At 40.4% G+C, this 14216-nt stretch overlaps 1 protein-coding gene across 1 annotated transcript in view; it reads left to right on the forward strand.

The window, feature by feature from the left end:
- The window catches only part of Nqo2 (N-ribosyldihydronicotinamide:quinone reductase 2), an 84936-nt gene that overhangs the window by 69394 nt on the left and 1326 nt on the right, over nucleotides 1-14216 (forward strand). The window contains exons 4-6 of the mRNA XM_032885050.1: nucleotides 10105-10235; nucleotides 11602-11715; nucleotides 12587-12688. Coding sequence (XP_032740941.1) covers nucleotides 10105-10235; nucleotides 11602-11715; nucleotides 12587-12688 — 347 coding nt within the window. The remainder of the gene's footprint in view (nucleotides 1-10104; nucleotides 10236-11601; nucleotides 11716-12586; nucleotides 12689-14216) is intronic.

Consider the following 14216-nt stretch of genomic DNA (forward strand, 5'->3'; position numbering starts at 1 on the left):
CGTCTGTTCTATACTTTGCCTCCCTATTCCCTCCCAAGGGTATTCTTGTTCCCCTTTTAAAGAAGAAGTGAAGCATTCACATTTTGGTCATCCTTCTTGACTTTTATGTGTTCTGTGCATCTAGGGTAATTCGAGCATTTGGGCTAATAGCCACTTATCAATGAGTGCATACCATGTGTATTTTTCTGTGATTGGGTTGCCTCACTCAGGATGATATTTTCCAGGTTCATCCATTTGCCTATGAATTTCATAAAGTCATTTTTTTTTTATAGCTAGTAATATTCCATTGTGTAGATGTACCACATTTTCTGTATCCATTCTCTGTTGAAGGGCATCTGGGTTCTTTCCAGCTTCTGGCTATTATAAATAAGGCTGCTATGAACATAGTGGAGCATGTGTCTTTTGTTATATGTTGGGGCATCTTTTTGGGTATATGCCCAAGAGAGGTATAGCTGGGTCCTCAGGTAGTTCAATGTCAATTTTCTGAGGAACCTCCAGACTGATTTCAGAATGGTTGTTTGATCTGCAATCCCACCAACAATGGAGGAGTGTTCCTCTTTCTCCACATCCTCCAGCATTTGCTGTCACCTGAGTTTTTTGATCTTAGTCATACTCACTAGTGTGAGGTTAAATCTCAGAGTTGTTTTGATTTGTATTTCCCTTATGACTAAAGATGTTGAACATTTCTTTAGGTGTTTCTCAGCCATACAGCATTCCTCAGCTGTGAATTCTTTGTTTAGCTCTGAACCCCATTTTTAATAGGGTTATTTGTCTCCCTGTGGTCTAACTTCTTGAGTTCTTTGTATATTTTGGATATAAGCCCTTTATAAGTTGTAGGATTGGTAAAGATCTTTTCCCAATCTGTTGGTTAACCATTTTGTCCTTTGCCTTACAGAAGCTTTGCAGTTTTATGAGATCCCATTTGTCGATTCTTGATCTTAGAGCATAAGCCATTGGTGTTTTGTTCAGGAAATTTTTTTCAGTGCCCATGTGTTCAAGATGCTGCCCTAGTTTTTCTTCTACTTGTTTGAGTGTATCTGGTTTGATGTGGAGGTCCTTGATCCACTTGGACTTAAGCTTTGTACAGGGTGATAAGTATGGATCGACTTACATTCTTCTACATGTTGACCTCCAGTTGAACCAGCACCATTTGCTGAAAATGCTATCTTTTTTTCCATTTGATGGTTTTGGCTCCTTTGTCAAAAATCAAGTGCCCATAGGTGTGTGGGTTCATTTCTGGGTCTTCAATCCTGTTCCATTGGTCTATCTGTCTGTCTCTGTACCAATACCATGCAGTTTTTATCACTATTGCTCTGTAATACTGCTTGAGTTCATTGATAGTGATTCCCCCTGAAGTCCTTTTATTGTTGAGAATAGTTTTAGCTATCCTGGGTTTTTTGTTATTCCAGATGAATTTGCAAAATGTTTTGTCTAACTCTTTGAAGAATTGGATTGGTATTTTGATGGGGATTGCATTGAATCTGTAGATCGCTTTGGGTAAAATGGCAATTTTTACTCTATTAATCCTGCCAATCCATGAGCATGGGAGATCTTTCCATCTTCTGAGGTCTTCTTCAATGTCTTTCTTCAGAGGCTTGAAGTTCTTATTGTACATATCTTTTACTTGCTTGGTTAAAGTCACACTGAGGTATTTTATATTATTTGGGTCTATTATGAAGGGTGTCGTTTCCCTAATTTCTTTCTCAGTTTGTTTCTCTTTTGTGTAGAGGAAGGCTACTGATTTATTCAAGTTAATTTTATACCCAGCCACTTTGCTGAAGGTGTTTATCAGGTTTAGTAGTTCTCTGGTGGAACTTTTAGGATCACTTAAATATACTGCCATCTGCAAATAGTGATATTTTGACTTCTTCTTTTCCAATCTGTATCCCTTTGCTCTGGCTAGAACTTCAAGAACTATATTGAATAAGTAGGGAGAGAGTGGGCAGCCTTGTCTAGTCCCTCAGTTTAGTGGGATTGCTTCAAGTTTCTCTCCATTTAGTTTAATATTAGCTACTGGTTTGCCGTATATGACTTTTACTATGTTTAGGTATGGGCCTTGAATTCCTATTCTTTCCAGGACTTTTATCATGAAGGGGTGTTGAATTTTGTCAAATGCTTTCTCGGGATCTAATGAAATGATCATGTGTTTTTTACCTTTCAGTTTGTTTATATACTGAATTATGTTGATGGTTTTCCGTATATTCAACCATCCTTGCATGCCTGGGATGAAGCCTACTTGATCATGATGGATGAGATTGTTTTGATGTGCTCTTGGATTCGGTTTGCCAGAATTTTATTGAGTATTTTTACGTCGATATTCATAAGGGAAATTGGTCTGAAGTTCTCTTTCTTAGTTGGGTCTTTGTCTAGTTTAGGTATAAGAGTAATTATGGCTTCATAGAAGGAATTCGGTAGTGCTCCAGCTGTTTCAATTTTGTGGAATAGTTTGGATACTATTGATATGAGGTCTTCTATAAAGGTCTGATAGAATTCTTCACTGAACCCATTTGGACCTGGGCTCTTTTTGGTTGGGAGACCTTTAATGACTGCTTCTAATTCTTTAGGAGTTATGGGGTTGTTTAAATGGTTTATCTGTTCCTGATTTAACTTCGGTTCCTGGTATCTGTCTAGGAAATTGTCCATTTCGTGAAGATTTTCAAGTTTTGTTGAACATAGGCTTTTGTAGTAGAATCTGATGATTTTTTTTAATTTCCTTTGATTCTGTAGTTATGTCTCCCTTTTCATTTCTGATTTTGTTACTTTGGATACACTCTCTGTGTCCTCTCATTAGTCTGGCTAAGGGTTTATCTATCTTATTGATTTTCTCTAAGAACTAGCTCTTGGCTTTGTTGATTATTTGTATAGTCCTTTTTGTTTCTACTTGGTTGATTTCAGCTCTGAGTTTGATTATTTCCTTCCTTCTACTCCTCCTGGGTGTATTTGCTTCTTTTAGTTCTAGAGCTTTTAGGTGTGCTGTCAAGCTGCTGACATATGCTCTCTCCTGTTTCTTTCTGCAGGCACTCAGAGCTATGAGTTTTCCTCTTAGCACAGCTTTCATTGTGTCCCATAAGTTTGGGTATGTTGTACCTTCATTTTCATTAAATTCTAAGAACTCTTTAATTTCTTTCTGTATTTCTTCCCTGACCAGGTTATCATTGAGTAGAGCATTGTTCAACTTCCATGTATATGTGGGCGTTCTTCCCTTATTGTTATTGAAGACCGGCTTTAGCCCGTGGTGGTCTGATGAGGAGGCATGGGATTATTTCTATCTTTCTGTATCTGTTGAGGCCTGTTTTATGACCTATTATATGGTCAATTTTGGAGAAAGTACCATGGGGTGGTGAGAAGAAGGTATATCCTTTCGTTTTAGGATAAAATGTTCTGTAAATATATGTTAAATCCATTTGGTTTTTAACTTTTGTTAGTCTTCTTGTGTCTCTGTTTAGTTTCTTTTCCATTATCTGTCCATTGATGAGAGTGGGGTGTTGAAATATCCTACTATTATTGTGTGAGGTACAATGTGTGCTTTGAGATTTAGTAAGGTTTCTTTTATTTATGTAGGTGCCCTTGTATTTGGAGCATAGATATTTAGGATTGAGAGTTCATCTTGGTGAATTTTTCCTTTGATGAATATGAAGTGTCCTTCCTTATCTTTTTTGATGACTTTTAGTTGAAAATCGATTTTATTCGATATTAGAATGGCTACTCCAGCTTGCTTCTTTAGACCATTTGCTTGGAAAGTTGTTTTCTAGCCTTTCACTCTGAGGTAGTGTCTGTCTTTGTCTCTGAGGTGTGTTTCCTGTAGGCAGCAGAATGCAGGGTCCTCATTGCATATCCAGTTTGTTAATCTATGTCTTTTTATTGGGGAGTTGAGACCATTGATGTTGAGAGATATTAAGAAATAGTGATTATTGCTTCCTGTTATATTCATATTTGGATGTGAGATTATTTTTGTCTGCTTTTCTTCTCTTTGTTTTGTTGCCAAGACCATTAGTTTCTTGCTTTTTCTAGGGTGTAGCTTGCCTCCTTATGTTGAGTTTTACCATTTATTATCCTTTGTTGCACTGGATTTATAGAAAGATATTGTGTAAATTTGCTTTTGTCATGGAATATCTTGGTTTCTCCATCTATGTTAGTTGAGTGTTTTTCAGGATACAGTAACCTGGGATGGCATTTGTGTTCTCTTAGGGTCTGTAGGACATCTGTCCAGGATCTTCTGGCTTTCATAGTCTCTGTTGAGAAGTCTGATGTGATTCTGATAGGTCTGCCTTTATATGTTACTTGACCTTTGTCCCTTACTGCTTTTAATATTCTTTCTTTATTTTGTGCATTTGATGTTTTGACTATTATGTGACGGGAGGATTTTCTTTTCTGGTCCAATCTATTTGGAGTTCTGTAGGCTTCTTGTATGCCTATGGGCATCTCTTTCTTTAGGTTAGGGAAGTTGTCTTCTATGATTTTGTTGATGATATTTACTGGTCCTTTGAGCTGGGAGTCTTCACTCTCTTCTATACCTATTATCCTTAGGTTTGATCTTCTCATTGAGTCCTGAATTTCCTATATGTTTTGGACCAGTAGATTTTTCCGTTTTACATTTTCTTTGACAGTTGTGTTGATGATTTCTATGGAACCTTCTGCTCCTGAGAATCTCTCTTCTATCTCTTGTATTCTGTTGGTGATGCTTGTATCTATGGCTTCTTGTCTCTTCCTTTGGTTTTCTATATCCAGGGTTGTTTCCCTGTGTCCTTCTTATTGCTTCTATTTCCATTTTTAATTCCTTCACCTGTTTGATTGTGTTTTCCTGGAATTCTTTCAGGGATTTTTGTGATTCCTCTCTATAAGCTTCTACTTGTTTATGTTTTCCTGCATTTCTCTAAGGGAGTTTTTTATGTCTTTCTTGAAGTCCTCCATCATCATGATCAAATGTGATTTCAAATCAAGATATTGCTTTCCTGGTGTGTTTGGATATGCAGTGTTTGCTTTGGTGGGAGAATTGGGCTACAATGATGCCATGTAGTCTTGGTTTCTGTTGCTTGGGTTCCTGCTCTTGCCTCTCACCATCAGGTTGTTTCTGGTGTTACCTTGTTCTGCTATTTCTGACAGTGGCTAGACCATCCTATAGGCCTGTGTGTCAGGAGTGCTGTAGACCTGTTTTCCTGTTTTCTTTCAGCCAGTTATGGGAACAGAGTGTTCTGCTTTTGGGCGTGTAGTCTTTCCTGTCTCCTGGTCTTCAGCTGTTCCTGTGGGCATGTGTCCTGAGTCCACCGGCAGGTCACTTGGAGAAGAAAAGTCGGTCTTACCTCTGGTCCAGTGACTGAAGTTGCTTCTGAGGGGCTGCTTTTGAGCTCTCCGTGAGGGCGGCAACCAGAAGCGCCTGCCCGCCTTTTCCTGGGCCCCCGTGCACTGGGTTCCCAGATGGCATTAGGTATTTTCCTATGGAGTCAGAAATGTGGGCAGAGTGTAGTCTCTTCTGGCTTCCCAGGCGTGTCTGCCCCTCTGAAGGTTTAGCTCTCCCTCCCACGGGATTTGGGTGCAGGGAGCTGTTGACTGGGTCCCTTCAGATATGGGCAGTGTCTGGACTGCAGGGGCCCTGCTGCTTGCTGCCCCTAACTTTCTGTTCTCAGAGGTCTTATACAGTTTCCTCTTGGGCCAGAGATGTGGGCAGGGGTGGGCAGTATTGGTAGTCTCTCCTGCTCTGCAGTCTCAGGAGTGCCCACCTGTCCGGGTGGGGAGCTCTCTCTCCCATGGGGTTTGGGAGCAGGGAGCTGTGGGCGGGGATCAGCAAGGTTCTGGCTCCAGCTAAAAAGCAGAAGTGTCCGGTCCCAGAGGAATTTTGCCTCTGTGTGTCCTGAGTCCACCAGGCAGGTCACTTGGAGCAGAAAAGTTGGTCTTACCTCTGGTCCCGCGGTTGAAGTTGCTCCTGGGGGCCTGCTTTTGAGCTCTCCATGAGGGCGGCAACCAGAAGGGCCTGCCCGCCTTTTCCGGGGCCCTGGCACTGGGGTCCCAGATGGCGTTGGGTGTTTTCCTCTGGAGTCAGAAATGTGGGCAGAGTGTAGTCTCTTCTGGCTTCCCAAGCGTGTGGATGTCCTCATTCTTAATAGCTGAATAGTATTCCATTGTGTAAATGAACCACATTTTCTGTATCCATTCTTCTGTTGTGGCACATCTGGGCTGTTTCCAGCTTCTGGCTATTATAAATAAGGCTGCTATAAACATAGTGGAGCATGTGCTCCTGTGGCATGGTGGGCATCTTTTGGGTATATATGCCCAAGGGTAGTATACCTGGTCTTCAGGTAGATCTACTTCCATTTTCTGAAGAACCTCCAAATTGATTTCCAAAGTGGTTTTACGAGTTTGCAATACCACCAGCAGTGGAGGAGTGTTCCTCTTTTCCCACATCCTTCCCAGCATGTGCTGTCACCTGAGATTTTCATCTTAGCCATTCTGATTGATATAAGGTAGAATTTCAAGGTTGTTTTGATTTACACTTCCCTGATGACTAAGGATTTTGAACATTTCTTAAGTGCTTTTCAGCCATTCCAGATTCCTGTATTGTGAATTTTCTGTTTAGCTCTATACCCCATTTAATTGGGTGGTTTGTTTGCTTGTTTGTTTGAAATTTAGTTTCTTGAGTTCTTTATATATCCCAATAGCCTTGTATCAGATGTGGGATTAGTGAAGTTTTTTTCCCCAATCTGTAGGTTGCTAATTTGTTCTATTGACTGTGTCCTTTGCCTTACAGAAGCTTTTCAGTTTCATGAGGTCCCATTTATCAATTGTGATACCTTACTTAGAGCCTGAGCCATTGGAGTTCTGTTTAGGCACCCCCCCCAACCCACCCCCATTACAATGAGTTTAACACTCCCACTTTTTCTTCTATTAGATTCAGTGTATCTGGTTTTATATTGAAGTCCTTCATCCACTTGGACTTGAGCTTTATGCAAAGTGACAAATATGGATTTATTTTCTTTTTTCTACATACTGACTGTCAGTTAGACCAGTACCATTTATTGGACATGCTTTCTTTTTTCCACTGTATATTTTTGGCTTCTATTTCAAAGATCTAGTGACCATAGGTGTGTGTGTTTATTTCTGGGTCTTCAGTTCTATTCCATTGATCAACCTACCTGTCTGTACTAATACCATGTGGTTTTTCTCACTATTATTCTGTAGTACAGCTTGAGGTTAGGATGGTGATTCCTCCAGAAGTTCTTTTTTTGTTAAGAATTGTTTTCACTATCCTGTATTTTTTTGTTTCTCCATATGAAATTGAGAATTGCTCTTTCCATATCTGTGAAGAATTTTGTCGAAATTTTGATACGGATTGCATTGAATCTATAGATTGCTTTTGGTAGGATGGTCTTTTTACTATGTTAATCCTACCAATCCATCAGCATGAGAGAGCTCTCCATTTTCTGAGGTCTTATTTTTTATTTCTTTCCTGGGAGACTTGAAGTTCTTGTCCTACAGATATTTCACTTGTTTGGTTAGAGTTACCCCAGGATATTTTATATTATTTGTGCCTATTGTGAAGGGTTTAGTTTCCCTATTTTCTTCCTCAGCCTTTTATCATTTGTAGAAAGGAAGATTATAAAAAGAAGTAAACACACCCAAAAGGAGTAGACTGCAGGGAATCAACCAAATAGAAACAATGAGAGAACTATACAAAGAATCAACAAAACCAAAAGTTGGTTCTTTGAGAAAATCAACAAGATAGATAAACTTCTAGGCAAACTAACTAAAGGGCATAGAGATAATATCCAAATTAACAAAATCAGAAATGAAAAGGGAGACATAACAAAAGAAAGATTCTGAGGAAATTCAAAACATCATTAGGTCCTACTACAAAAGCCTATACTCAACAAAATTGGAAAATCTAGATGAAATGAATGATTTTCTAGACAGTTACCACATATCAAAGTTAAATCAAGATCAGGTAAACTATCTAAACAGTCTCATAATGCCTAAGGAAATAGAAGTCATTAAAAACCTCTCCCCCCCCCCCAAAAAAAAAGCCTAGGGCCAGATGGCTTTAGTGTGGAATTCTAGCATACCTTCAAAGAAAAGCTAATACCAATACTTCTCAAACTATTCCATAAAATAGAAACCGAAGGAACACTACCTAATTCATTCTACAATTACTCTGATACCTAAATCACACAAAGGCTCAACAAAGAAAGGAACTTCAGACCAATTTTGTTTATGAATATCAATACAAAAATACTCATTAAAATTCTAACAAACCAAATCCAAGAACACATCAAAACCATTATTCACCACGATCAAGTAGTCTTCATCCCAGGGATGCAATGTTGGTTCAATATATAAAAATCCATCAACGTAATCCACTATATAAACAAATTCAAAGAAAAAAAATCATATGATCATCTCATTAGATGCTGAAAATGTCTATGACAAAATGAAATACCCCTTCATGGTAAAAGTCTTGGAAAGATCAGGACTTCAAGGCACATACCTAAACATAATGAAAGCAATATACAGCAAGCCAACGACCAATATCAAATTAAATGGAGAGATACTTGAAACAATCCCATTAAAATCAGGGACATCACAAGGCTGCCAGAGAGATACCACTCTCTCCGTATCTATTCAATATAGTTCTCTAAGTTCTAGCTAGAGCAATAAGACAACAAAAAGAGATCAAGGTGATACAATTTAACAAAGAAGTCAAGGTATCACTATTTGCAGATGATATGATAGTATACATAAGCGAACCCAAAAATTCTACCAGAAAACTTCTACAGCTGATAAACAACTTCAGCAAAGTGGCTAGATATAAAATTAAATCAAACAAATCAGTAGCCTTCCTTTATTGAAATGTCTCATCCCATGGATTTTGATAGGTATGTATCCAACCAACCCTAACTTTCGTATTGTTAGTGATGCTTTCATTGATTTTATGGGAGCTCTCCAGACATGTGAACAACTATATTCAAACAATTTCATCTTATTTTTCCAGTATCTTATTATACCCCTAATTTCCATCTCTTCCTTTAATACAGGTAAAAAGATACTCATTGTCTATGCACTTGGAGTTATGTAGACTACACCTCCAGATTCAGTCTGTAATATTCATCCGAATCTTTCCTTTTATATTTATGTGTATGTGTGTTTGCTTGCTTGCCTATATGTATATCACAGGCGTGCATGTGTCTGAGAAGGCAGGTATAGGGTATCAGAACTCCTAGAATTTGAGTTATAGGACATTATAACCTGTCTTATATGGGTGCTCACCAAACCTTGATCCTCTGCAAGAATACCAAGTGCTCTCAACCACTGAGCCTTCTCTCCACCTCTCTCCCATTTTTTTTAAATGCATCAGTTCAGGCTGCGGATATATCATACTAGTTGAATGCCTGATCTGCAAGTTCAAGGCCAGCACTATTTTCTTTTAATGAACAGCAGAACAGGGTCTAAGAAAGTAGAAAGCGCAAAAAGTCAGACTCAGTTCCCTTGGATACTGAAGGACTACTGTAAGTGCAAAGAATGTAAGTAGACTTGGGGGGAATGTAATGTGGTGTCCATACACCATCTGATAACTTCTCCAGAACGTCCCGGCTTTATCCCTAATGTAGTTCCACTCTACGGGTCTCTATAAAGCACAGAAAAGTGGAGTGTGAAGAAACGCTCAACTTTTTCAGTTATGAAAAGGACTGACTCACTTTCCATTGAGATTCTTCTCAGAGGTCTTGAGTTTGCACCGTCTAGTCTTGATGCCATACATTGGGGATCACATCAGTCTTAGGCCACCATACATGCAGGACCACTTCTGCTACCTAGGGCTCACATGGCACTAAGTACCTAGCTCCTCACAAGTCTTGGCTTCCTTTCTACTAAGTCAGGAATTTCCATGATCTCATGGGTTGTTGGGAAGACATAACAGCTCTTGGAAGATAGGAAGCATTCTTACCAGTGTGGTTCTCCCAGCCTTCTCTGTCAGCGTGATCTCAAGGCTGAGCTTCTGGTCAGTCACAGAAAATTCCCAAGGCTTTCGTGAGCTCAGACCACGTAGCAGTTTTTCGCAGGCTGGGGCAAGCTAGGGATACTTATCTATAAATGAAAACTTGGCCTTTTCTTTGCTAGGTGCCCTCTCTAATCCTGAAGTCTTCAAATATGGGATAGAAGCCTATGAAGCCTACAAGAAGAAAGCTCTGACCAGTGACATACTTGAAGAGCAGAGAAAGGTGCAAGAAGCTGATCTAGTGATATTTCAGGTTTGTTTGTTTGTTTTCCCCTCAGATGAGTAGAATCTTCTTATGAATAAACACTTGAACTTTGCATTTAGAACCAGTATTTTTAGGACATGTACACAGTAACTTGAAATACCTTTCCTAGTTAGAACCCTAGGTCAACACTTACCTACATCAGTAAAGAGATCTTTGTAGCTAATGTTATCTGAAGCCCTGGCTCCCTAAGTCAGTATGAATAAAGAATGTACCCATGGCCCAGTGGTCCCAGAAGCTAATATTGTGCCAATATTGTAGCTTTCATCCTCCCAAAGTCACTGTCCCAGACATGCCAGCTAGCTGGAACCAGACTTCTATGCATAGTTGCTTATCAAGGTAGATTGGGCCAACTCTTGCAGTACATTCCCTGACCATTAACAGGACAACCTTGTTTTCATCCTCCGACTATTTGCTACATACATATCCATGTGTACACACACAAATATAGATAGGTGTATATATCCCAAGAAGGTGAAGCTAATACATAAGAAACTAGACCAACAGACTGACTTCCAGGAGCACTAATTCAATATGGCTACTCCTGCCAGAACTAGACAGGGTGCAGTTAACATGTACCTATAACAATCTGGGTAATCATATAAGTGTGTGCTTCTAAAGTGTTGTTACATTGACTGAAATCCAAGTCAAACACAAAAGAAAGGGTGGCTCAATATATAAGGGCTGTGGTCAGCCTGAGTCCTTTGGATAAGAATGGCCATGGCAGCACTTCTAGAGGGCTCTGCTCTCCCCAGATTTCTATCACACAGGGACTTCACTGATCCAAAGTCTCTGTTTTTATTTCCTATCTTAGTTTGGGCTACTATTGCTGTGATGAAATACCATGACCAAAAGCAAGTCGAGGTGGGGAAAATGTTTATTTGGCTTACACTTCCACATCCATAGTCCATCACTGAAGATATCAGGACAGGAACTCAAACGGAGAGAATCTAGAGACAGGAGCTAATGCAGAGGCCAAGAGGAGTGCTGCTAACTGGCTTGCTCCACAAGACTTGCTCAGCCTGCTTTCTTATAGAACTCACCAGCCCAGCAGATAGCACCACTCACAAGTCAGAGCTTTGATCACTAATTAAGAAAATGCCTATGGACTTGCCTATAGCCTGATCTTATAGAAGCATTTTCAGATGTCTTTAGCTTATGTCAAACTGACACAAAACTACCCAGCATACTTCCTCAGTAGCATAGTCAGCTCTACCCCTCTCCCCACTATGCCTATGTTGTGCCCCCACTAGGCTGATCCTGTACGCTACCTTTGCCTAGTGGGTGCCCTCAGAGGAGAGCTAAAGTATGAATCCTGAAACAGGACATAATTTGTCTCTGCTTGTTCCATTTCCAGTTTCCACTATACTGGTTCAGCGTTCCAGCAATCCTAAAAGGCTGGATGGATAGGGTGCTGTGCCAAGGGTTTGCCTTCGATGTCCCAGGCTTTTATGACTCTGGTTTTCTCAAGGTATGTACTCTGGAGATAAGATCACTACAGATCTATCTAGTGGGAGGAAGGTGAGGGTATCTATCAACTTATATTTCTAGTTTGCATTCTTGTATTAGATAAATAAATATCCATTAAGCAGTTAATTGTGCACAACACACTTATATCCTTTTTGAATTCACAGAGCTTTTTGATAGTGGGGGGTGAGGTGATATGCATCCACACAAATCTACACACAAGGCAAAGGAAGTATGGGCCAGATACTGAGCAAGGGTGAATGACGTGGACATTATCAGCCCCAGTGCCAGGGTACCAACTCTGTGACAGTCTGACTGCTCTTGTATACCAGTTGACACCTTTGGGTTCCATATTGCCTACTATGGGGGGATTGGTAATCACACAGTTCCTATATTGTAGGAGAGAGGGTGTGAAACCTGGTAGGTACCATGTATAATATCTGTATCTTATTGAGAGAACTTTCTGCTAAGCAAATTGGCTTTAAATTCTAAACATTTCAGAAATTAAATGTATATGATGAAAATGAACCCAGGTAACCAAGATGCTGACCTTCATTGCAGTCATCCTGTGTAAGCCCTATCACCTTTCCATTAGCCCTGTGGTCAGTTTCCCAGTTCCCATGGTGTCTCTAAAACCTAGTTCCCTCCAGAAGTCTCGCATGTTAGAAGTTTGATAGTCACTTGTCCTTTGCCTGCTCTGTCCCCATCCCTGTTTGGGCATTAGTTGTCTTCTTTAGATGGGCCCAGGGGACATGGGAGGATTATATCTGTCTAACCCGGAAAGAATCTGACCTCTGTACCTCTGTACTACATCACAGGAGCAGTTTTCTTTTCTTGCAGTCACATGATGCATTTACTTTCTCTCCTACCTATAGGATAAATTAGCCCTCCTTTCCTTAACCACGGGAGGTACAACAGAGATGTACACAAAAGCTGGGGTCAATGGAGATTTCCGGTACTTCCTATGGCCACTTCAGGTAAACACGCCTGTGAACATTCTTTACTTTGCTGGCCCATTGACCAACACCTCGTCCCTCATCCCTTACCCCACACCCCACACCCCACACCCCACACCCCACACCCCATACCCCACACCCCACACACACATACATACACATATGCCTTGTAAGTTTGACACTTTGTATCATTTTGACTCCAAACTAGATAGGGAAAATAATAACATTTTGTCCTTGACTTGTTTTTTAAATTGATAGCAGTTTAAAGGTTGGCTAAGAGGGAAAACTTACAAGTTTTGATAATGCTTGACCCAAAGTTGAAGCCAAATCTGATTAGCCTCCTGTCTGTTCCCTAGTGATTGTGGTGGCCCTGAGGTGGAACCAGGTGTGAGGGTGTGAGTGATGAGCAACAGTAAGGCCTGGAGAGGCCTCTTCAGACTTAAAATGATCTCTGAAGCTAGCACCACCTCTTAGCCTTGGTGAGAGGTACCACAGACCCTGTGGTATGGATAGCTTCACCTGAGCCTCTGAACAACCTAGACAGATGAGTGGCTCAAAAACAGCCCTCTACAGAAGGGAAAGACGATGACAGAATGAGTTCCAGCAAGCTAGGATGCCCATGTGCATGGAACTCCCTGGTGAGAGACAAAGAACAAGAGGCAGACTTCAGGGCAAAGACGCGTAGGACATCTTGAAACCTAAATGGATGTGCTCTTCCAGATGGTGAGGAGGAACATCTGTCCAGTCATGAGGAAAGCTTGTACTTAATAGCTGGAGAGATTGCTTTTGTGAACGTAGACATTGTGGACAGAAGCTGCAGATATGAGTCTGTGGTGGAGCGAGTGCTGAGTGTACACAAAGCCTTGAGTTTGAGCTCCCTCTAAGCTAGTTGTGGTAGTGCATGCCCACAACTAGGGAAGTAGAGGCAGGAGGATCATCCTCAGCTATACAAGTTTGAGGCCTGCCTGAGATACAGGAGGCCTTGTCTCAAAATAATAAATAAAAATTAAGATTTGTCTCATTTCTTTCTAGGTTCCCATTCCTTACTCATTTCTATTGTCATTTTTTTAGCAGATTTGCCAGCTCGGTTAGTGAAACTATCCTATTGTGTCTTTTCAAAACAGGAGGAGTTTTTTTATATACATATATAGATAGCATATATTTAAGTTAATTCCTTGCCTTTGTTGTTTCTTTTGTGTGTTTGTGTGTGTGTGTGTGTGTGTGTGTGTGTGTGTGTGTGTGTGTGTGTATGCATTTGCCTGTGCATGCATTTGTGAATGCTAGAGGTCAGTTTCAAGTAAATTCCTTGATCACTTTACACCTTATTCTTTGAGATTACATCTCTCATTGACCATGGTGCTTGCTGATTGGCTTGACTGGATGGCTGGTGAGTCCTGGGATCTGCCTGCCTTTCTCCCTCTCCCCACATATACTGGGGTTACAGATCCAATGCTGCCATACCCACTGAGACCCTTAACTGCTGAGCCATTTTCCAGCCCCAATAATGGATTTTTAAGAGCTGATTTCCAAAAAGTCTTAACATCTGAAA

The sequence above is a fragment of the Rattus rattus genome, chromosome 14, assembly GCF_011064425.1.
Source record: "Rattus rattus isolate New Zealand chromosome 14, Rrattus_CSIRO_v1, whole genome shotgun sequence".
NCBI lineage: Eukaryota > Metazoa > Chordata > Mammalia > Rodentia > Muridae > Rattus > Rattus rattus.